This window comes from Danio rerio, chromosome 11, assembly GCF_052040795.2.
Source record: "Danio rerio strain M-AB ecotype USA chromosome 11, GRCz13ab, whole genome shotgun sequence".
NCBI classification, from domain to species: Eukaryota; Metazoa; Chordata; class Actinopteri; order Cypriniformes; family Danionidae; genus Danio; species Danio rerio.
Genome location: NC_141031.1, coordinates 48,225,001 through 48,247,500, shown reverse-complemented (window position 1 = coordinate 48,247,500; position 22,500 = coordinate 48,225,001). Strand labels below are relative to the sequence as shown.

General features: G+C 39.2%; 3 protein-coding genes across 14 annotated transcripts in view; 2 read left to right on the top strand and 1 right to left on the bottom strand.

Annotated features, from left to right (window-relative positions):
- rfc4 (replication factor C (activator 1) 4) overlaps window positions 1–10,157 on the top strand; it is an 11,631-nt gene extending 1,474 nt beyond the window's left edge. The window contains exons 1-12 of one of the 5 annotated variants that reach the window (XM_087272099.1): window positions 1,189–1,302; window positions 2,121–2,160; window positions 3,003–3,126; window positions 3,828–3,906; window positions 4,260–4,339; window positions 4,426–4,545; window positions 4,863–5,006; window positions 6,295–6,415; window positions 7,238–7,363; window positions 7,465–7,545; window positions 8,217–8,330; window positions 9,911–10,157. In XM_087272099.1, the coding sequence (XP_087128225.1) occupies window positions 3,011–3,126; window positions 3,828–3,906; window positions 4,260–4,339; window positions 4,426–4,545; window positions 4,863–5,006; window positions 6,295–6,415; window positions 7,238–7,363; window positions 7,465–7,545; window positions 8,217–8,330; window positions 9,911–10,006 (1,077 nt within the window). In that variant the 5' untranslated portion in view covers window positions 1,189–1,302; window positions 2,121–2,160; window positions 3,003–3,010 and the 3' untranslated portion in view covers window positions 10,007–10,157. 5 annotated transcript variants of the gene reach the window in all.
- A 717-nt stretch (window positions 10,158–10,874) lies between these two features.
- plaat1 (phospholipase A and acyltransferase 1) lies at window positions 10,875–14,913 on the bottom strand. 2 transcript variants are annotated; one of them, NM_001002590.1, is given in 5 exon segments: window positions 10,875–11,112; window positions 11,219–11,487; window positions 13,456–13,594; window positions 14,127–14,182; window positions 14,796–14,913. In NM_001002590.1, coding segments are annotated over 4 exon segments (540 nt in total). In that variant the 5' UTR covers window positions 14,157–14,182; window positions 14,796–14,913; the 3' UTR covers window positions 10,875–11,010.
- A 1,400-nt stretch (window positions 14,914–16,313) lies between these two features.
- ankrd13c (ankyrin repeat domain 13C) overlaps window positions 16,314–22,500 on the top strand; it is a 20,760-nt gene continuing 14,573 nt past the window's right edge. For 5 of the 7 annotated variants that reach the window (XR_015501770.1, XR_015501769.1, XR_015501772.1 and 2 more), the window contains exons 1-2: window positions 16,314–16,764; window positions 19,284–19,325. Coding sequence is in view for 2 of the 7 variants with exons in the window: in NM_214690.1 (NP_999855.1) it covers window positions 16,494–16,764; window positions 19,284–19,325 (313 nt within the window). In the remaining 5 variants the exon portion in view is untranslated. 7 annotated transcript variants of the gene reach the window in all.

Here is a 22,500-nt window from a genome sequence, read left to right as displayed (position 1 = left end):
TAATTGTAATATTTCATAATTAACATTAAATTAATTAATTGATAATAACTAAAAGTAGTTAATGCACTAATTATATTAATAAAACTATATAGATCAGATGTAATATGAGTATAATAACATTTGAAAATACAGAAATAAGTAAATATGGCAATATAATGTGCACGCTTACAGATTTACACATGTGGGAAATTACATCGTAAACAGTTATTCAAGTCTTTTTGTGTTCGCTTGTTTGTTAATTTATTTAAACAATAAATAAATATATAAATATAAACTGATAAAACAAGCAATAAAATAATATAACTAAATCATAACAGACACTCGATAGATTCATGTATACAGAGAAAAATAAAACATCACACATGCAACATTTCCTCAAATTATAATGATTTTAAAACACTAATCTGAGAGCAAACATGCTATTTTAATAGCTTTATTATGACGCTGGAGTGATGACGTGATGACGCACGGTTGGGCAGACTGAACTAGCAGAGCGCAGATCGCAGATCACTCCCGTCAGCAGGAAATCATCATTATAATGAAGTAATCAAGTTTATTCTTTTGCTAAAATTATTTTTTTTCAATAAACATGGCAATATTTAAAATATTTTGCTTATAGTAATGTAAAATATGCATAAGTTACAAACACACACACACACACACACACACACACACACACACACACACACACACATACAGTTATATCAACATTGAAAACTATATAAATAATTATATCATAAATCTTTAATATTTTCTTTGTCATCAACAATATTGGCTTTTATTTGGAATATTTGTCTCTTCTTTGTTTGTTAAAAAGTTTATAATAAGCAGATGCATTTTTATTTAAAACATTAGCTAACAAATATAGCATGTCAGCTAATAATACAGCTGCATTTCACTGCTCCACTCCCTGAAAGCTTCTGTCAATTAAAATAATTTATTTTGTCAAATATCACAGTTCAATAATAATTAAACAGAGTAAGGGTCCCCCAGGAGCACAGACAGATTATTTACGCTTGAAATAAATGTCCACCATTATGAATAATTACATTGCTCTCAAAACCAGCTTATTTCAACCAGAAATAAAATTAACGAATCTTATATTTTTGGTAGTGCTGGATAATCACGTGATCCTGATCATCTGTGGCGCGCGCCAGTGACGTACACGCGCACGCGCCCACGTCACCTGCGCGTCTGGCGGGAATCTGAGGACCCGCGCAGTGTCAACAGATCGTCAGGAGTTTTATTCGAGTTTATTTGACCAAAAAAAGATTTATTGTGATTTACATCGATTAAATTAAGGTGAGAACACCAGTCGCGACTGCATTTACACATGAATGATCTATAGTTATGCCTATTATTGATGATAAATGATGAAGAGTAGCGCGCGGGGCAGACTCTATCCAGTGCACCACATTGAGTAACTCAAATCAATGAGATGTTATATATTGATTATTATTTATTTAGAGAGATGTGATGTTTTAATTATTATTTATAGTTAAGAGAAATTTAGTTTTTTCAATTATTTGTGTTTAGAAGAGGTGTTATATTGTACTTTGATCGGAAATTTATATGGATAAGAGTCGCCTTTAGATGTTACATCTTATTTTTGTCATCAGGCAAGTAGAGAAATGTAAATAGACAGATTCAGCAAGTATGTCTGTGTGTTTAAAAGAAGTATTGTAGACGGCTTTAATGAAATGAGGCTAGGCTCTCAGTGAACATCTAACGTTAATACACATCTGAAAATACCTCAAAACTAGACTAATCATCATCAAGAATCAAAAGGCTTGTGGAGTCTGTCTCATCTGTTTATTTAATAACTAGTATAGTTTTGGTAAATAATATAGAGCTAATTTGGGCTGTCAGAAATATATCAAATGACATCTATTGGAGATAAGTATGTTCGCTGTACAGTATCTTCTTTTTCAAACTGATTTAAAGATTCATTTTGAAGCAGTTAAAGGACATTCAAGTCGAAAAGCAACCAGAACTATGGCTATAGTAATATTAAAGTAAACAGTCTTTTATTTGTAAAATATATACCCTTTTGGTTTGTTTTCTGTTATAATGTGAATGCTGTAGTCACTGTGAGATTGTGTTGTGGTTGTGATTGTCAGGTGTTCAGCGTGTACAATCAAGACTTTCTGCAGTGTTTGTGTGTTGTGAGTATGTACATGTGAGACTGTGTGTGGTTTAAAATCATAATATTTGGTGTGATTTATATTAAAAATATGGCATGCATATATATATATATATATATATATATATATATATATATATATATATATATATATATATATATATATATCGTCACCTTAGAATTATTAGGTTCTATCTGCGTTCTGAATGATTTTGAGATATTGAGCTTTACAATTTTTGCGTTCCATATAGCAAAAAGTATGTGTAACATTTGTTTTTTAAATAAAAATCTTAAAATGTAAACAACTAAAGTTATCCTAAAACTGTTGTTCACCCATTCTCGTCTCTAAACAATTTTTAAACATGTTTTTGATCAACTTGAGTGGTGCAGTGGGTAGCACGATCACCTCACAGCAAGAAGGTCGCTGGTTCGAGTTCTGACAGGGTCAGTTGTTCTCCCTGTGTTGGTGTGGGTTTCCTCCGGGTGCTCCGGTTTCCCCCAGTCCAAACACATGCGCTATAGGGGAATTGGGTATGCTAAATAGCCTTAGTGTATGAGTTTGAAAGGCAGTGTATGGATGTCTCCCAGTGATGGGTTGCAGCTGGAAGGGCATCCGCTGTGTAAAATATATGCTGGATACGTAAACGGTTCATTCCGCTGTGGTGAATCCAGATTAATAAAGAGAATAAGCCGAAACGAAAATTAATAAATGTATAATTTGATCCACTTCACATGTCCCCTGTCTATAATTCTATGGAGAGTTCCTGTAAACCCTAACAACAGAAGTGTGTGTGTGTGTGTGTGTGTGTGTGTGTGTGTGTGTGTGTGTGTGTGTGTGTGTGTGTGTGTTTGTTTGCAGGAGCAGAGATGCAGGCGTTTCTGAAAGGTTCTTCCTCACAGAGTGTTAAAGCTCAGAAGCCTTCATCATCATCATCCTCGGGTGGAGAGAAGAAGCAGAGAGCAGTGCCATGGGTGGAGAAATAGTAAGACTTCATCATCATCATCATCATTTATATCTGCGTTTTAGGATCTGCTGCATTATACTGGATAAACATGCAGTGTTGTTGTTGTTAAGTGTTGTGATTTGACTTGAAAATGTTTTTTTTTTTTTGCTGTCATCAAATGCAAATCATTTATTTATTTAACCATATTAAAACGAACAGGTAAAACACATTTTTTAGATCTCATTTATTCTAATTCATAGAAAAAAACTGCAAACATTTAGTCTTTAAAACATGAATGAGTGAGTGAACACCTGATATGCAGATATCCTGACTCTGATTGACAGTGGTCATTTTTCCTCTCTCGTCTCGACTCCGCTTCTCAGTGTTTATTTTCAGCTCTGGGTTCAGCTTTGGGCTCCAGCCAATAGAAAATATAGTAAAAAAAGGAAAATGTACTAAAAATGGTACAGCCCCATCTGTGTAGTCAAATTTAGATAACCAAACAACCGAAGCACAAAGTTATTGTCATTTATCACACGTCTATATTGCATATACTATTATTGCAATAAGGATAATGTTGTATTGTATTGTGCAGCCCTACTGTGTACTCATATGCTCTGTGTGTGTGTGTGTGTGTGTGTGTGTGTGTGTGTGTGTGTGTGTGTGTGTGTGTGTGTGTGTGTGTGTGTGTGTGTGTGTGTGTGTGTGTGTGTGTGTGTGTGTGTGTGTGTCTCTCTCAGCAGGCCCAAGTGTGTAGATGAAGTGGCGTTTCAGGAGGAGGTGGTGGCGGTGCTGAAGAAGTCTCTGGAAGGAGCAGACGTGTGTGAACAGTTTAATGTCAAAATAATGCAACAAAAAACTGCATTAAAGTGTGTGTTTTGATGATGTTAATTATTGAAACACACCACACGTTGTGAAAAGGGTCTGCTGAAATACACATGAACAGTAATAGAGCTGTAATACATCTGAAAAATCCTTTTTATTTAATGTTACTGCAGTTACTATGAAGAAAAACTTAAAATATTTCAGTTTATATATATTAAAAAACTCTTAAACATAAAAAATATAAAATGATTCCATCCACAAGTGAGTGTCAATGTCAGTAAAGTGCTGTTTGTGTTTGTGTGTGTGTGTGTGTGTGTGTGTGTGTGTGTGTGTGTGTGTGTGTGTAGCTGCCGAATCTGCTGTTTTATGGGCCTCCAGGAACAGGAAAGACGTCCACCATCCTCGCTGCAGCCAGAGAGCTTTATGGGTAATGTAGTGCTGATCACACTAATTCACATTTTTGTGACTCGACTGTGTTCGTCTTCTGATATGTGTGTGTGTGTGTGTGTTCAGGCCGGATCTGTACCGCCAGCGAGTGCTAGAGCTGAATGCATCTGATGAGCGTGGGATTCAGGTGGTCCGAGAGAAGGTGAAGCGCTTCGCCCAGCTGACGGTGGCTGGCACACGACCAGAGTGAGTCACACACACAAAAACACACATATAAAGACACAAACACACAGATACACAAACACACGCACACACAAGCAGACACACATGAACTGGCACGAACAAATACATCCACACACAAACACACACCTGATCAATCTTGTGTTTCTGAGCGTTTGTGTTTGTGTGTGTGTGTTTGTGTGTGTGTTTGTGTGTGTGTTTGTGTGTGTGTTTGTGTGTGTGTGTGTTTGTGTTTGTGTGTGTGTGTGTGTGTGTTTGTGTGTGTGTTTGTGTTTGTGTGTGTGTGTGTGTGTGTGTGTGTGTGTGTGTGTGTGTGTGTGCAGTGGTAAGACCTGTCCACCATTTAAGATCATCATCCTGGACGAGGCGGACTCTATGACCAGCGCAGCGCAGGCAGCTCTCCGCCGCACCATGGAGAAGGAGTCACGCACCACACGCTTCTGCCTCATCTGTAACTATGTCAGCCGGTCAGTCTCTCTCACACACACACACACACACACTCTGGCTGTTTCCCAGTATGTGTTCTTGTGTATCGCATCATCAGCTGTCTGTTCAGTTCCAATACTCAAGCCCACAAGGTCATGTGACCATCAGGAAGATCGCAGCATCTCATTTCTCACAGGTCACGGTCCCCTGAGATCGTTCTCCTGAAGTGAGCTGTAAAGACTGCTTTCCATGAGAACACAAGTTCGTTATCCACTTGAGACTCACACTCGCATATTTATTAAAAGGGGAAGAAAAACCTGATTGTGGCTTGTGTAAGAATATTTTGACGATAAAACATTTTAATAAAATCTGTATTTTTAAATGATATTATTATTATTATTATTATTATTATAACCTTTATTTGACCAGGAAAGACACGTTGAGATTGAAAATCTCTTTTACATGAGCGTCCTAGCCAATATTAGGCAGTATACATGTCACATGGGTCTAACAGACAACAAACCAAATACAGTTAACAGTGAACATGAATCACACTGACAAACTATTCCAACATCTACAAACCTGTTTCAGCTTCTAAATCTTTCATAGTCTTTTTAAAAGCATGTAGTGAAATCAAGTCTTTGAACTGCAACTGTGTTTGCAGATTATCCCATGCAGAATGTGCTGCATACTTAAAAGCCTTCTTCCCCATGTCAGTCTGCACTTCAGGAACACACAGTAAATAAATATCCTGTGAGTGAAGGCCATAGTTAAGAACAGGCTCTTTACAAATGTAATTCTGGAGATCTGATGGGAGTAAACCCAGTATAGATTTATAAATGAGGATATGCCAATGCTTGAGCCTACAAATGGACAAAGCAGAGCAACCTACCCTAGCATACAGCACATAACGATGAGAACGATTTTATTTGGGAAATATTTTAAGTGAAATGTTTGAAAAGGTGCCTTCTGGAGCAGTTTTAGAATATTTATCATTAATCAAACTAAAGGATTGTGTATGACTCTTCAGTGTTGCTGCTGTTTGGATGTTTTTTGTTGTTGTCTTTTTTTGTATCTGTTTGTTAGGAAACTGATATGATTATATATTGTGCATTTAGTACATGTTTTGCCATGAATATCTCCAAATGTTGCTGAGATGGCATTAAAAACCTAAATAAATAAATAAACAAATCTGTTCTCTGGGTTCTTAGAATTGAGAAACAGCCTCCCTCCCTCCCTCCCTCTCTCTCTCTCTCTCTCTCTCTCTCTCTCTCTCTCTCACATACACACTCTCCCTTTCTGAGCTGATGTGTGTGTGTGTGCCCGCAGGATCATCGAGCCACTGACCTCCAGGTGCTCAAAGTTCCGCTTCAAACCTCTGGCCAACGACGTCCAGCAGGAGAGAATACTGGAGATCTGCAGAAAAGAGAACCTCAAGTACACCACTGAGGTCTGTCTGTACGTGTGTGTGTGTATAATACAGTGTCTGAGTGTGTTTGAGAGTGTGTATAGGACAGTGTGTGCGAGAGCGAGTGTGTTTGTGTTTAAGAGGGTGTGTGTGCATATGAGAGTCTCTAATCCTGCTGCCATTGGCCCGATCAGGCCGGTCCTCCTCCAGTCATCCTCACTGTTATTCCCACGACAAAAACAACAGCTGGACATGACAGCAGCGGCCACAGCACTACATATGACCCGAGCAGATCCTTAAGAGTGTTCATTTCACACATGATTGCTGACTGCATATTGTTGATATGTTGAGTCCAAACTTTGTCACAAAAACTCTGGTTTGCATTAAATAACTTCCCATCACTACTGTGTATCTGTCCTCAGAAGCCTGTATATAGGCTGCTGTCTTGCGGGCTGTTGTGTTTAAATTTGAGGATGGTAGTGATAGATGGTAGTGTTCTTGTGTCAAACAAATGTTGTCTATCTTTGGTGGAGTTTTATTATGCAATATTTATTCTGATGATTTTGAATCTTGCACCTAACAAACATCCTTATTTAGAAAAACTAATAGTAAAAATATTAAAATCTAAACTAAAACTAATCATTTTTAAAATATAGAAACTAATGTGAACTAGTCTACCAGTAATACTAATTAAAACGAAATTAAAAATAAAACTAATGAATAATCCAAAACTATTATAACCTTGGTGTGTGTGTGTGTGTGTGTGTGTGTGTGTGTGTGTGTGCGTGCGTGCGTGCGTGCGTGCGTGCGTGCGTGCGTGTGTGTGTGTGTGTGTGCGTGTGTGTGTGTGTGTGTGTTGTTCAGGGTGTGGACGCTCTGGTGCGAGTGTCAGAAGGAGATCTCCGCAAGGCTATCACCTTCCTGCAGAGCGGTGCTAGACTCAATTCTGAGCGAGAAATCACAGAGCAGACCATCATAGAGATCGCCGGGGTGAGAAACACAAATACACACACACACACACACACACACATCTGATGATCAGTGAGACTCTGCTCTTCATTAGAGTATCTCCCCCTTTGCTGTGTGTGCAGGTGGTTCCTCCTAAAGTGATCCAGTCACTCCTCCACATCTGCTATAAGGGCACGTTTGAGAAGCTGGAGGTTGCAGTGAAGGTCAGTCTCACACACACACAACAGGGCTCAAATAAAGCTCAATCAAATGAATCAATCAACTGATTCACTAAATGATTCACTGTTTTGAATCACATGAAACACCAGAGAGTGTTCAGAACATCGTAAGGTGCATCCCAAAACACATACATGTGCACTGTTCTATGCCATGTTGTAGTATAACATTATAAGTAGTGTGTTCACACTGAGAACTTAAATTATTAAGTGAACTTTAATTAAAAAACTGTGCAGGAATTGAGTTTAAGACCTATGCTCTAGATCAGGGGTGTTCAAACTCAGTCCTGGAGGGCCGGTGTCCTGTGAGTTTAGCTCCAACTTGCTCAACACACCTGCCTGGAAGTTTCTAGTGCATCTAGTAAGAGCTTGATCATCTGCTTCAGGTGTGTTTGATTAGGGGTGGAGCTAAACTCTCCAGGACACCGCCCTCCAGGACTGAGTTTGAACTAGATAGTCATGCAGCGTGAACTCAAACTCAAGCATGCATCATTTACAGAACAAACCCCTGAACACACTATGGATTAGATGCAATTAATTATGCACTAATGAAATGCAATCAATCAGCCAGCTCATACTGCGGAAAAAACAACATCATTTCTGCCACAATAAAAGTCTGCTCATACATCCAGCCCTGATCCCTCAACTGATGTGTGCAGGACATGATTGATCAGGGATACGCCGCTACTAATCTCCTCAACCAGCTACACGACGTCATCATCGAGGAGCAGCTGAGCGATAAGCAGAAGTCCGTCATCACTGAGAAGATGGCCGTAAGTACAAGAGAAGATCAGATCACTCAAAGCAGACACTTCCAGTTAAATGTGACCCAACTCGCACATCTGATCTGCTGTATGACTGTAAACAGGAAATAAACGCACGCATTCAGATATTCAGAGACGGGTTTCAGGCCTTCTTCATATGTGGAAATAAATCAGATATGTGCCAGTGCGACTGTGATGTAAACAGGCAGATCGGGTTCTGTTTAGCACATCATTAAACTTGTGACAGTGTGGTGATTCTCCGCGGTTTAATGATGTAGAGCAGGGGTGTCAAACTCAGTTCCTGGAGGGCCGAAGCCCTGCACAGTTTAGTTCCAACCCTGCTCCAACACACTTACCTGTAGGTTTCAAACAAGCCTGAAGGACTCAATTAGTTTGATCAGGTGTGTATAATTAGGGTTGGAACTAAACTGTGCAGAGCTGCGGCCCTCCAGGAACTGAGTTTGACATGCCTGATGTAGAAGAAAGAGATGCCGATGCGGTAAACAACAACGACAGAAGAAACATGGAGGAGGAAAGTGGTCACAATCTGCAGACCTGAGATCTCTCTCATACTTACTAATTCCTCTGAATGGTGGAGGACACCACATATAAACCAAAGGCACAAGCTGCGATGACGGCCCCTTCCCTCCTCCTCTAAATCATCTTAAAGCTGGGTGAACTTTGCATATTTCACAGAGCTGAAACCAGGACAAATTCTTCCATCGTGGCCAGTGTGGCGCAGATGCTAGAGTCTGCCTTTTACACATGCACGACGTTATGCATTGTATGGCAAGTGTAAACTCATGGATCAGATATAGGTCACAATTAATAATCTGTGTATGCGGACAGGCAAACCAATCAGAATTCAGGATCAAGACCTGACAGTGTAAACGGGGCCAAAGAGTGTTTCATGTTAACAGCTGCTCTCTTGATCGGTTTCCTCCTTCCAAATTTTCCAAATTTGAATAGGTTACTTTGACTAGTGCGACTAGCACTTGTTTTGATATTAGTTTATTAATATCAAATTATTAATAATAGTTGATTAATCAAATACAGTTAAATGCTTTTGTTCTCTTCTTCGAGATTTGGCTTATTCTGCCCAGTGTTGAGGAAAGGTACTGTTGAAAGTAATGCATTACAATATTGAGCGACTCTTCAGAAAAGTAACTAGGCCCATTACCCATTCACTCTTGATGGTAACTCATGTTACGTTCCTTTAGAGGTACTTTAACAATATTTTATATTGATTTGTGTATAACGCGCACTCTAAACACAAAACAATGTGCCTTTGTAATTAATCTAAACCCTGTATTAAACTATTATTGTTCTCTTTCACAGAGATAGAACACAGTGCTGCGTCTCTGCTGTTAATGCTGACATCTGATATTTAATGTCAAGATCACAAATAAATAAACTAAATACAATAAAACTAAACAAACACCTCAAGCTTTATATGCTCGGATAACTCCAGTCAGAAGAACACGTGAAGTGACCGTGTGTGTGTGTGTGTGTGTGTGTGTGTGTGTGTGTGTGTGTGTGTGTGTGTGTGTGTGTGTGTGTGTGTGTGTGTGTGTGTGTGTGTGTTGCAGGAAGTGGACAAGTGTCTGGCAGACGGAGCAGACGAGTATCTGCAGCTGCTGAGTCTCTGCTCAGTCATCATGCAGCAGGCCACGCAGAACACTTGATTCGCCAATCAGCTGCTCTGACACACTTCTGACGACCAATCAGCTGCTCTGTCATCAGCATTGGTACTGATTTCACACAAAACTCCCCAAACTTTAGTTTTCAACCTTATTTTGTACATTTGAAGTTTGTAATTAAAAACTGTTTCTCATATTTGTTGAGGGATGATTTATTAATTCATTTGTTATATTTGGGTCAAAGATGAGACGTTTCATTCACTGATTACACAAATAGACTCTTTTAATACAAATAATGTTTGTACTAAATCTCCTGATTAGACTTTTGGACACTTTTTTATACTCAATGACATTTAAACTCTATAATTAACTCTATAATTAATATAATATAAAGGCATAAACTGTCTAAAAATTCAGAAGTCTTCATTTACACCATAACACTCCAATTATTCCAGATGTGTGGAGCTGGTAGCCATTGACTTTCATAGTATTTTTAGTTCTATAAATGTCAATGACAAACTGTTTCCAACATTCCTCAAAATATCTTCTTTTGAGTTCAACAGAAAAAACAACAACTTTTAATTGTAATTTTTGGGTGAACTACCCATTTAAAACCTTTATTCATTTTAAATATACATAATTTTAAAAAATAAATAAATTATATTTAATTATAATTAATAAAAATAAATGTATTATAAATATTGTAATTAATTATTTAAAACTTGTTTAAAAATGCAAATTTCCAAACAAAATATGTATAATAAAATGTATAATTTATAAGCATATTAATTTATTAAGCAATTAATAAATAATAAATTAAAAATAACCATTTAAGTTAGGGTTTTGAGCACCATATCATTTATCCAACCATTGTATATATAATATAATTTAAAAACCAAAATAAACTCTTTTATCCAAACAATTCAAGTTTATTAAAGTTTTGAGCACCATATCAAGTTGTCAGAGCAAATCTGCACTGCAATGAAGCAGAGCATATAGAGGACACTTAACTCAGAAAAGCAAACGCCTCCAGAGGGAATACAGCAGGTCTAGAAGGGTCTGTTTCTGGATCGGGTGTTGATGAGACCCAGCACTGAGAAAGCACTTGCGGCTGCTGTCACCAGACTGATGGCACCGATAGCCCGCGATGCCTGAAAACACACAACACACACACAGAGGCAGGATATCGGTACATGTGTAAACCAATATATCGGTCCGTCTCTACCTGATGCTCTGAAAGGCAGGACTGAGACTCACCTGTTCGGACACTCCTTCACCGTAGCGGAGCAGAGTGACGAAGTGCTCACAGTTGCTGCCCAGCAGGTCATACGACACCTCCTGGCCGATGAGCATCTGTGCCCGCTGGATGATCTCCGAGACGGGCAGCGGCGTGTGATCGTCATCATATTTATTATTGATCCTGTATGAGTCTGCACCCACCACCTCCTTCAAGAGCTGCATGCGGACCACAGCTTTACGGCTGAACACCGACTTCACACTGGACACAGCAGTGGCCTGACCTTCATCTGGAACACAAACAGGTACATTCTACTGTGAATGCTGTAAGATTGCTCTGTATGAAGACCAGATTTGAAATACAGATTATTAAAAATATAAACTATATACAGACGTGCAGCATTTTCCTCTCATCAGAAAACAATCACACGTGCTTAATGAGGATTTCTGCACTGAGGTAATATTTTAAAACAGTAATGTAACCTATTGTGATTTTGGGTTTCTGATCTCACTTTTAGTGCATTAAGCCATGTTAAGATTTTCAAGTGAACTTTATTTTGTTGTGTTCACTGTCTGTGTTCATCTGTTGAGTATTTTCAAATGACATTTATGTTCAAATAAATGGACAGCACAAAATCATGTTTAACTTTAAAAGTGGTCTAATCCTGATTATCGGTATATTGGTAAAACAATATATCGGTCATTCTCTACCTGATTTGCCCAGATATAAGATATTGGTATATCGGTAAATCTATATATTGGTCGGATTTTGCCTAGATGCAGAATATCGGTATGTTGGTAAATCTATATACTGGTTGATCTCTACTTAATTCGCCCAAATGCAGGATATCTGTATATCGGTAAATATATATGTTGGTCAATGTCTACCGATTCGCCCAGATGCAGGACATCAGTATATCGAGAAATCTGTATATTGGTCAATCTCATACTGATTCACGCAAATGCAGGATATCGGTAAATATATATACTGGTCGATCTTTTCTTGGTTCACCCAGATGCAGTATAAAAAAAAATATATATATATATATATATATATATAACCGATTTGCCCAATCTCAAATTGTCCAAATGCAGGATATCAATATATCAGTGAATCTATATATTAGTCAATTTCTACCTGATTCGCCCAGCTGCAGGATATTGGTATACTGGTAAGTCTATATATCGGTCAATCTCGATTCGAATTGATTCGCCCAAATGCAGGAAATCTGTATATCTGTGAGTCTATATATATATATATATTGGTCAATCTCTACCTGTATGGCCCAGAGTAAATAAGTAAATCAATAAATCTGTATATTGGTCAATGTCTTAACTGATTCACCCAAATGCAGGATATCGGTTCTGTATCGGTATTTATTTTTTTTATTATTATTATTATTTTTTTTGGTCAATGTCTAGCTGATTTGCCCAAATGCAGGATATCGGTAAACCTATAAATTAGTCAATGTCTAATCGATTCCCCTTGATGCAGGATATTGGTACATTGGTCAATCTTGAATTGTTTCGCCCAGATGCAGGATATCAGTATATCGGTAACTCTATATATATATATATTGGTCAATATCTACCTGATTGGCCCAGATGCAGGATATCAGTAAATAAATAAATGTATATATTGATCAATTTCTTACTGTTTCGCCCAGATGCAGGATATCGGTATATTGGTAAATCTATATATCGGTCAATCACAAATTGATTTGGCCAAATGCAGGATATCGGTGAATCTATATTTATTGGACCATCTCTACCTGATTTGCCCAGAAGCAGTATATAAGTAAATCAATAAATCTATAAATTAGTCAATGTCTAACCGATTTGCCCACATGCAGGATATTGGTTTATCGGAAAATCTGTATATCGGTCAGTCCTTACCTGATTCACCCAGATGCAGGATATCAGTTAATCTAAATATTATTTAATGTGTAACCGATTTGCCCAGATGCAGGATATTAGTATATGAGGAAATCTATATATCGGTGAATGATTCGCCCACATGCAGGATATATATATAAATCTCTATATTTGTTGATCCCTATCTGATTCGTTTATAGGCAGTTTATGGATTTATCAATAAACCTGAGGTTGACTGATATATTGACTGAAATCCAGAGGCAGGACAGAGACTCAGCTATTTAGACACGCAGCACTACTGAAATCTATTGGCAACTCAATAATCCGGTCATCAATATGATCAATGTGTGTGTGTGTGTGTGTGTGTGTGTGTGTGTACTGACCGACAGGCGTGAGGTTGATGATGTATCCGTCTCCCAGATACAGAGCCCAGTGCTGATAGGCCGGTCTGAAGATCTCGATGAGGTCTCCTGGCTGAGGCTCCTCCACACACTGAAGGTGATCAGTGTCACCTGACGCCATCTGGACACACTCGAACACTTCAGCATTTCACAGAACATTTCTACCACCCTAAATGACTGAATTTGTGCAGCTTTTCACACAGACTGCCGCAGACTCTCTGCATGTCTTGTGTTGTTTTGCAGTGAGGATACACACAAACAACAATATTGTACAATTAGCCTCTTTTAACCTGAACAAACACTCTAACTGATCCATCTGAGAGAAACCGAAGAGTTGAGCTCCTCTAACATATGCATTCTGCTGATCATAATTACTACAGAAGTGATCAAACACAGACAAATCTCTTCTACATTAGCAAAATCATCATTAGGTAGTTATTAATATTAATATAATAAATAAATAAAGTATATATTTGTTTGCCCGCAATGTAAAGGACAACACGATAATTATAAAGCACACATCGAAATATAGGCTACAATAAATACCGCTATAATAAACTCAGTTGTCTGTCTTTAGGAACTCTGATGCATCATTTTTCATCTGCATACATTATAAATTAATTATTAATTTTAAAATAAGCTTGTTTACTCACATTATCAGTTCTTCTCTGTTGATTATCCATCGTCCCACAGCATAATTCTGCACATTCTGAAAATAATATTAAATTATTTTGTTCATAATCTAAAAAATATCCTGTTTTTTTAAATAAAAATAATGAATCTTTAGTATATTTAAATTGATTTAAAACATATATTTTAACTAAACATATAAATGCATAATAGAATGTTTGTAATGATATTTACATGTTCTGTTAATATTAAAAGCAACACTTTAAACTTTACTCACAACACGGAAATGAACACACGTGTGAATATGTTGACTGATGTGAAGTGTGTACAGCTGAAAAGAGCCAGAGAATGCTGGAGTAACACAAGACAATGAGTGACACACACACACACACACAGCCCACAGCTCTTACAACACACACAATGGCTTGACCTAATAATAGAGAAACAAGTGGAAAAGTGCCATGAGAAGTTTCAAACCGTGTTAATCAGAGATGATCATGAACATAATCTACACTTCACATATTAATGACCTGAAGTGAGAGGAGGAGGAGGATTTCCACATCAGTTTCATCTCAGTGCCGTTGGGTTCAGAGAGTTTATCACTGGAGTGTCTCTGGTTTTGTTGTTTGAGCTTAAGCACACACACACACACACACACACACACAGCTCTACATGGAATAAACAGCACTTACGTATTAGCAGATTTCATCGTCGGCTGAACGGCTTCAATCCTCCATTGGAGCTTCAGTCTGTGTGTGTGAGAGAGAGAGAGAGTGTGTGTGTGTGTCTGATGCTGAAATGATCTGAACTCGCTGCTGCTGCGGTCACTCGCCGGTCACACACACACACACACACACACACAAACAAACACACAGACACTGCTGATGATCAACTCAGTCCAACATTCCTATAGTTCTCTTAGATCACGTTTAAAAGCTTTTCTGCTCGTTGTAATAAAGAATTTAATATAATAATAATTAATAATATTAATTCAAAATAAAATATAATTATGTACTTATTCATTCATCCAATCATTTTCTTTTCAGCTTAGTCCCTTTATTAATCAGGGGTCACCACAGCGGAATGAACCGCCAACTTAGCTAGCATATGTTTTACGCAGCGGATGCCCCTCCAGCTGCAACCCATCTCTGGGAAACATCCACACACATTCACACACACTATGGACAATTTAGCCTACCCAATCCCCCTGCATCGCCATTATGTAGTTATATAAAATTATTATTCATTCAGTCATTTATTCATTTTCTTTTCAGCTCAGTCCCTTTATTAATCAGCGGTCGCCACAGCAGAATGAACCGCCAACTATTCCAGCATATGTTTTACACAGCGGATGCCCTTCCAGCTGCAACCCAGTACTGGGAAAATGATTACTGATAGTGTGTATTAATATTTTAAGTCTGTATGTATTCATAAATAATAACCAAATCCATCCTTAAGTATACACACACACAGACAGACACACAGTATATACTATGTATAAACATATATAGTTTAATGTCTTGTTAATGTTTTAGTTCAGTTTATTTTAGTGCATCAAGCTAAATTAGATGTCAATAAGAACTACTTCCTTCACAGCTAGCTGGAGATGTATATTTATATTCAGCTAAAGCACACCCAATAACACACACACACACACACACACACACACACACACACACTTCAGCTAAGGATGTAAATATTTCAGTCATGTCCGTCTTAACAGACACGAACAGAGGAAAGGTCAGTTTTCTGGGTGTCTGAAGAACCTCTCGCTCCTCTAGTGACTGCATGTCTTCAGTGTTCTGTGGTTCAGCTCTTTCAGGAGTTTACTGGGGGAGGTTGAGCTGAAGCGCGCGCCCGGCAGGGGTCAGCATTGCGCATGTCTGTTATCTCCTGCTACACACGGGTCAAGCCTTCACTCGCATCTATTAATGTTATTTAATTCAGATCTCATCGTTCTCTTGTGTTTATTAGAACATACAAACACCTCAGGCGTTTTGAGTGACGGGTGCAGTCGAGGGACTGTGACTGTGTGTGTTTGTGTGTGTGCCAAGAGGCAAGCTAAACGACCCACTCTCGCGAGACTGGACATTGGTCTATCCAACCCGGCGGCGTCTCGCGAGAATAGAGGATAGTTCGATGGGTGAGGGACTTTCCTCATTCTCGCGAGACTCTGCGCCGTGAGGGTTACGTCCGCGTGCTGTTCTCGCGAGAGCGCGAGCGGAAGATGGCAGATGGCTGTTCCTCGTAGGGTGTGTGAGTGTGTGTCGTTTGTTTACCCTTCGATGCGTCGCTCCGGTGCGTGTCTCATTCCCGTCCGTCTCCGTTGAGTCACCGGACAGTGTTCATGTTGTGCGGGCTGCCGTTCTCCGCCGCTCATCTGTGTAAATATGACGGGAGAGAAGATCCGCTCGGTGCGCAAAGAGCGCAAGTCGGGTTTGGATCTGCTGGAGCCGGACGAGGAGCCCGCGGCCACCGGGCCCGCCAAACACCGGGGCAGCAAGATCTTCAGCAGCGGGAACCACAGGATCAGCCGCTCCAGCTCCAGCCCCGGGGACCCTGACGGAGCCTATCCCGTGCATGAGTGCGTGTTCCGGGGCGACGTGAGGCGGCTGTCATCGCTCATCCGCACGCAGAACATCGCGCAGAAGGACGTGCACGGTGAGCTAGAACCTGCACACACACACACACACACACACACACACACACACCTGTCAGAGTCATTCTGAATAACCCAGAGTCACTGAACGGCTGGAGTCATCTGGAGCCGCTTCAGTCAGTCGGAACACCACAACATGCCGGTCAGAAATCACCGTAATAACCGGATTCTCCGTCAACCTGGAGCCGTTTATTATGTATCTGTCATTCTAGTCTAGAAAGATGATCCAGAACCACAATAATCCACGATCATCTGAGCCTGGAACACATGTCAGAGGCATTTATAACAAGACCAGAGTCATCTGGAGCTGCGTTAGTCAGTCATAGCAAACCCAGACATCCAGATCCAGACTCGAGATCACATGTCCATCTAGACCCGTTAATGATTGATCAGTCATTATAATCTACATTCATGATGATCCACAACCAGAACCTGCATGTACACACACACACACACACACACACACACACACACACACACACACACACACACACACACACACACATACACCTGTTAGAGACATTCACTGTGCGACCAGAGTCATCTAGAGCTGCTTAATTCAGTCACTGCAATCCACAACATGTCGATCTAGAACCTGAATATTGACAGTAAATCTGGAACCGTTATTATATGTCAGTCATTATAACATATAATCCTATATTCCAGAGCCATAATAATCTACATTCATCTGAATCTGCAGAACCAGCATATATATATATATACACACACACCTGTCTGAGTTATTGAGTGTTCATATTCACACAGTCACAGCTGAAACTGCTTATTATTCTCTTAGAACAATTAAAGCATGCTGATCCAGAACCATAATTATAATCTGGATATATCTAGAAGCACAAATTATTGTTATGAATAACATTCCAGACTCCTGCTCTATCCAGAACATCATTTTTTACTGTAGATCTGGAACTGTTCACTGGTCGTGATGATCCAAACACACTCAGAACATAGATTATTCAGTCATAATGATCCAGACTCATGCTTATCTAGATCATAACACTAAATCTGGAACTGATGATCATAATAAGATATCATGCAGAAATACAGAGTTCCGTATGAGGGTGGATGTTGATTATTATGGCTCTAGATCAGCACGATTCTGGATTGTTTTGACTGAATAATAATCAGTTCAGGATGAGTATGGATCATTGTTTTAGTTCTAGATGTTCTAGAACACGCTCTCAAACCGGCGGGGGCCATATCAGAGACTGACAGTTCATAGGAGGACTGCTTTAACATTCAGACACAGGAATAAACCTGATGTAACTGATGCACTCAGACATATCAAAGCTGTTTCTTGTTGGATATATTGAAGGAGGAGTTTAAATTGTTATGAAAATACTACAATTTATAATAATAGGCATAATAATAATAATGATTATTATTATTATATCTCAATCAATTGTTGCTCAATCAGAAGTTTAACGCAGTGTAAGATGGCAGGAAACAGTTTGGGTAACTTTAGTGACTTTACAGGCACATGTTCATGTAAAACCACAGTGAAGAGGGGGAAATTGTGTATATTTTCACATTTACTGTAACATGTTCAGGTCAGCCAGCAGTACAATTTTACTAATGCACATTCTTTATACAAATCTTAATATGCACATGAGGAAAATCTAATAATGAGATCATTTGATGCGAATATTAGCAAAATGATCATATTCACACCACCAGCATAACATGCAAGCCATAGAGATGTGTTTGTACAACAAAAAACAGGCGGTATAACCACTGATTATAATCAAACGACCCTTAAATAATTACATAAATAGAGCTTTAGTAAAAAATAGAGCACTTACAGACAAACAGTTGAAGTCAGAATTATTAACACCGCTGTTTATTACTCCCCAATTTCTGTTTATTGTAGAGCAGATTTCTCCAGCACATCTCTAATCATAACAGTGTTAATAACTCATCTCTAATAACTGATTTATTTTCTCTTTGTCATGATGACAGTAAATAATATTAGACTAGATATTCTTCTAGAGACTTCTATACAGCTTAAAGAGACATGTAAAGGCTTCACTAGGGTAATTAGGGTGACTAGGCAGGTTAGGGTAATTAAGCAAGTTATTGTATAATGATGGTTTGTTCTGTAGAAAATCAAGAAAAATATAGAGCTTAAAGGGGCGAATACTATTGACCTTAAAATGCTGTTAAAAAAATTAAAAACTGCTTTTATTCTAGCTGAAATAAACAAATCAGACTTTCTCCAGAAGAACAAATATTATCAGACACACTGTGAACATTTCCTCAATCTGTTCTACATCATTTAGGAAATATTTAACAAAGAAGAACAAAATTAAAAGACTTGACTTCAGCTGTATATTCACGTTTCAATCAGCCCCAGAAATGATCTGCATATGCGAGCGCACACTGAGAGAAACCTAACCCTAACCCATGAAGTACACTACTTTAAATGTAGGATTGTACATGAGGCATAGTAGCTCTGAGTACAGTATCACTCAGTCTGAATAAGTGTGTTTGGTTTGTCCTGCAGGAAACACTCCTCTTCATCTGGCCGTCATGATGGGTCACAAAGGTGAGTCTGATAGCGCATCACGTTTCCCAGCATGCACTGCAGCAGATAAACACGATGATCTGGTGTCAATGAGTCACTCGCATTGCAGCATAACTTACTAAAAACAGCATTATCCGCCCTCCTGTTATTTCTTTCTCTGTTTATTTATTTATTTGTTTGTTTTTATTTATTTATTTATTTATTTATTAAGTCCCAAATCTATTCACGCAATAGTTTAAGGTGATTATTTTTTTTTGATTGAAAATGAAGACTGTACATTTTAAAATATAAATGATGTTGTCTTGATGACTGGAGAAAATAACAATTGGTTGTTAAATAATTATTTAGTTCTCTTTTGTTTTGTTCATTTACCAGAAATTGATTTCTTAAAGGGAAAATTCACAGAACACACATCTGAAGATGAAACATTAATTATGTGCTAGATTATGTGTTATAATCCTGTTTAAACACACATGATCCTGTTGTGCTATTTTGTCAAATTTTCATTTAATGCAAAAGCATGGAGTAATCAACAATAATGAAGATAAATAAAGGAAACAGATGTTTAATTTCACTTCAACTATACCTCATAAGTTTAGATAAAGTCATATTTTTGAGTATAATGACAGCAGGGCGTCACGGTGGTGCAGTGGGTAGCACAAATCCTCACAGTAATAAGGTCGCTGGTTCAAGTCTGTGTGGAGTTTGCATGTTCTCCCCGTGTTGGTGTGGGTTTCCTCCGGGTGCTCTGGTTTCCCCCACAGTCTAAACACATGCGCTATAGGAGAACTGATCAACTACACTGACCGTAGTGTATGAGTGTGAATGCAAGAGTGTGTGGGTGCTGGCTAGTGTTGGGTTGTGGCTGGAAGGGCATCCGCTGTGTAAAACATATGCTGGAATAGTTGGCGGTTCATTCATCTGTCGCGACCTCTGATTAATAAGAGACTGAGCAGAAGGAGAATGAATGAATGAGTATTACAGTAAACTACTGCTGAAGCCACATGTGGTACAGGGGAACTGAATAAGCGCAATTGGCTGTGGTCTATGTGTGTAATGCAAGAGTGTATGGGTGTTTCCCACTGTTGGGTTGCAGCTGAAGTGCATTCGCTGTGTAAAATATATGCTGGATAAGTTGGCGATTCATTTCGCTTTGGTGAGCCCTGATTAATAAAGGGACTAAGCCGAAAAGAGAATGAATGAATGAATGAATATTGACTAATCATTGTGTCTTCTGTTCATTGCATGTCTGTTTTCAAACCAAAAAAGTAAAACTAAGAGAACGGCTGTTTTTTGTTTTTTCTTTTGCTCACAATAAACGGGTAAACCCAGATTTTGGCTCTGATTTCATTTTTTGGTTTAGTGTAGGAAACGAATAAACGACTTTAAAATTGATTATACACATGCAGTGCTCATTTTCCTCTGCAACCAAATCTGAGCTCATGACACAGCCTTCAAAACACTAGTCCTGTGAGTTAAAACTGGAGGAAATCAAATAAAAACAAATGCTACCCGTAGTTGTAGCCCCAGGGCCCAATGTGTTCTTATTCTGGTGCTGCTAACAACTATTACAAAACTAAACAATAAAAAACACAGAGTAAACAATATTAATTATTATTTTTATTATTATTGGCCTATTATTATTCATTCATTCATTTTCTTGACCGCTTAGTCCCTTTATTAATCCGGGGTCACCACAGGGGAATGAACCGCCAACTTATCCAGCACGTTTTTACGCAGCGGATGCCGTTCACTTTGAATGGGTGGCGTCAGGCATTGCCGAACTGCATTGTGGATCCGTCGGCGCCGCTTCAGAGGTGTTGCTCGCTGCAGAATTTGGGACCAGCTCAAATTTTCAAGTGCAGTACGTCAGCCAATCAGATCACTGTATGCAAATACAGCGGCTAGACAGTGGACTATTGCTGACTGAATTTCATTGGCTGACGCTGCTATGACGATCGCTTCAGACACGCCTTCAGTCAAGCGTTGACGCTGAGCCCCGTGTGAATGGGCCGTTAGAGGTTAGACGTAACGCAGCAGTGCTTGATTTCCTCCTGAAGCATGATGTGTTTTAATGTACTTCATCAAGTTTTGATGCATCTCTGTTTTCCTCGAAGAACATCACTGCCTTTGTTCTGTGTGTGTGTGTGTGTGTGTGTGTGCGCACGTGTGTGTTGTGAAATATTAATGCACGGCTCCCCGGTGAGTGGACGACTACACTCTAATTTCATTAATACACTACTGGCGAATGAATAATGCAGACGGTGAATCTGCTGTGGTCAAGAGTGTTGAGTGAGTGTGCTGTCAGTGTGTATGACCACACACACACACACACACACACACACACACACACAGTCTGGACCACAGCGCCGTCCACTGACTTGTGCTGCAGGATCACCCCTATAATACTGTCATTAATCTGGACATGGTGGAGCAGTGGGTAGCACAATCACCTCACAGCAACAAGGTCGCTGGTTTGAGTCTCGGCTGGGTCAGTTGGTGTTTCTGTGTGGAGTTTGCATGTTCTCCTCGTGTTAGCGTGGGTTTCCTCCGGGTGCTCCGGTTTCCCCCACAGTCCAAACACATGCGCTATAGGGGAACTGATCAACTACACTGGCCGTAGTGTATGAGTGTGTGCAAGAGTCTGTGTGAGTGTTTAATGCCGTTACCACTGTCTGCTCTGCATTTACACTCTGCTGAATGTTGACATGATGTGTGTGTGATCATTTGGAGAGGTGTGAAAGCAGCAGTAATAGTTAAATTAATTAGTGTGTGTGTGTGTGTGTGTGTGTGTGTGTGTGTGTGTGTGTGTGTGTGTGTGTGAATGCATGTTTGTATCTGTGTGTGCGCGTGTACATGTGTGTTTCTGTATATGTATGTACGCACACATGTATGCATGCATGTCTTTGTGTGTGTGTGTGTGTGTGTGTGTGTGTGTGTGTGTGTGTGTGTGTACTCATTAATACCCATATGGCCTGTTCTGCGTGCAGCACTGCAGACTGCTGTATCCCACAATGCAGCGCATTAGACTTGACCTTTCATTTCCAGGTCTCCAGAAGAGCCACAGCTGATATTACAGTCCTGTGTGTGTGTGTGTGTGTGTGTGTGTGTGTGTATGTGTGTGTGTAAATGCATTTAACTGACGCAGCTTACAGTAAATTCAGTACCTCCAGCTCGTGTGTGTGAGCAGCTGTGG

Excerpts from the sequence above, each read along its gene's own strand:
- plaat1 (XM_087272208.1), bottom strand. The coding sequence starts at position 14,156 with ATGGATAATCAACAGAGAAGAACTGATAAT. Across the intron at positions 13,595-14,126 it reads AACAGAGAAGAACTGATAAT|ATGGCGTCAGGTGACACTGA; the intron begins GTGAGTAAACAA and ends GAGTGTGTCCAG. Across the intron at positions 11,488-13,455 it reads CATCAACCTCACGCCTGTCG|ATGAAGGTCAGGCCACTGCT; the intron begins GTCAGTACACAC and ends TTTGTGTTCCAG.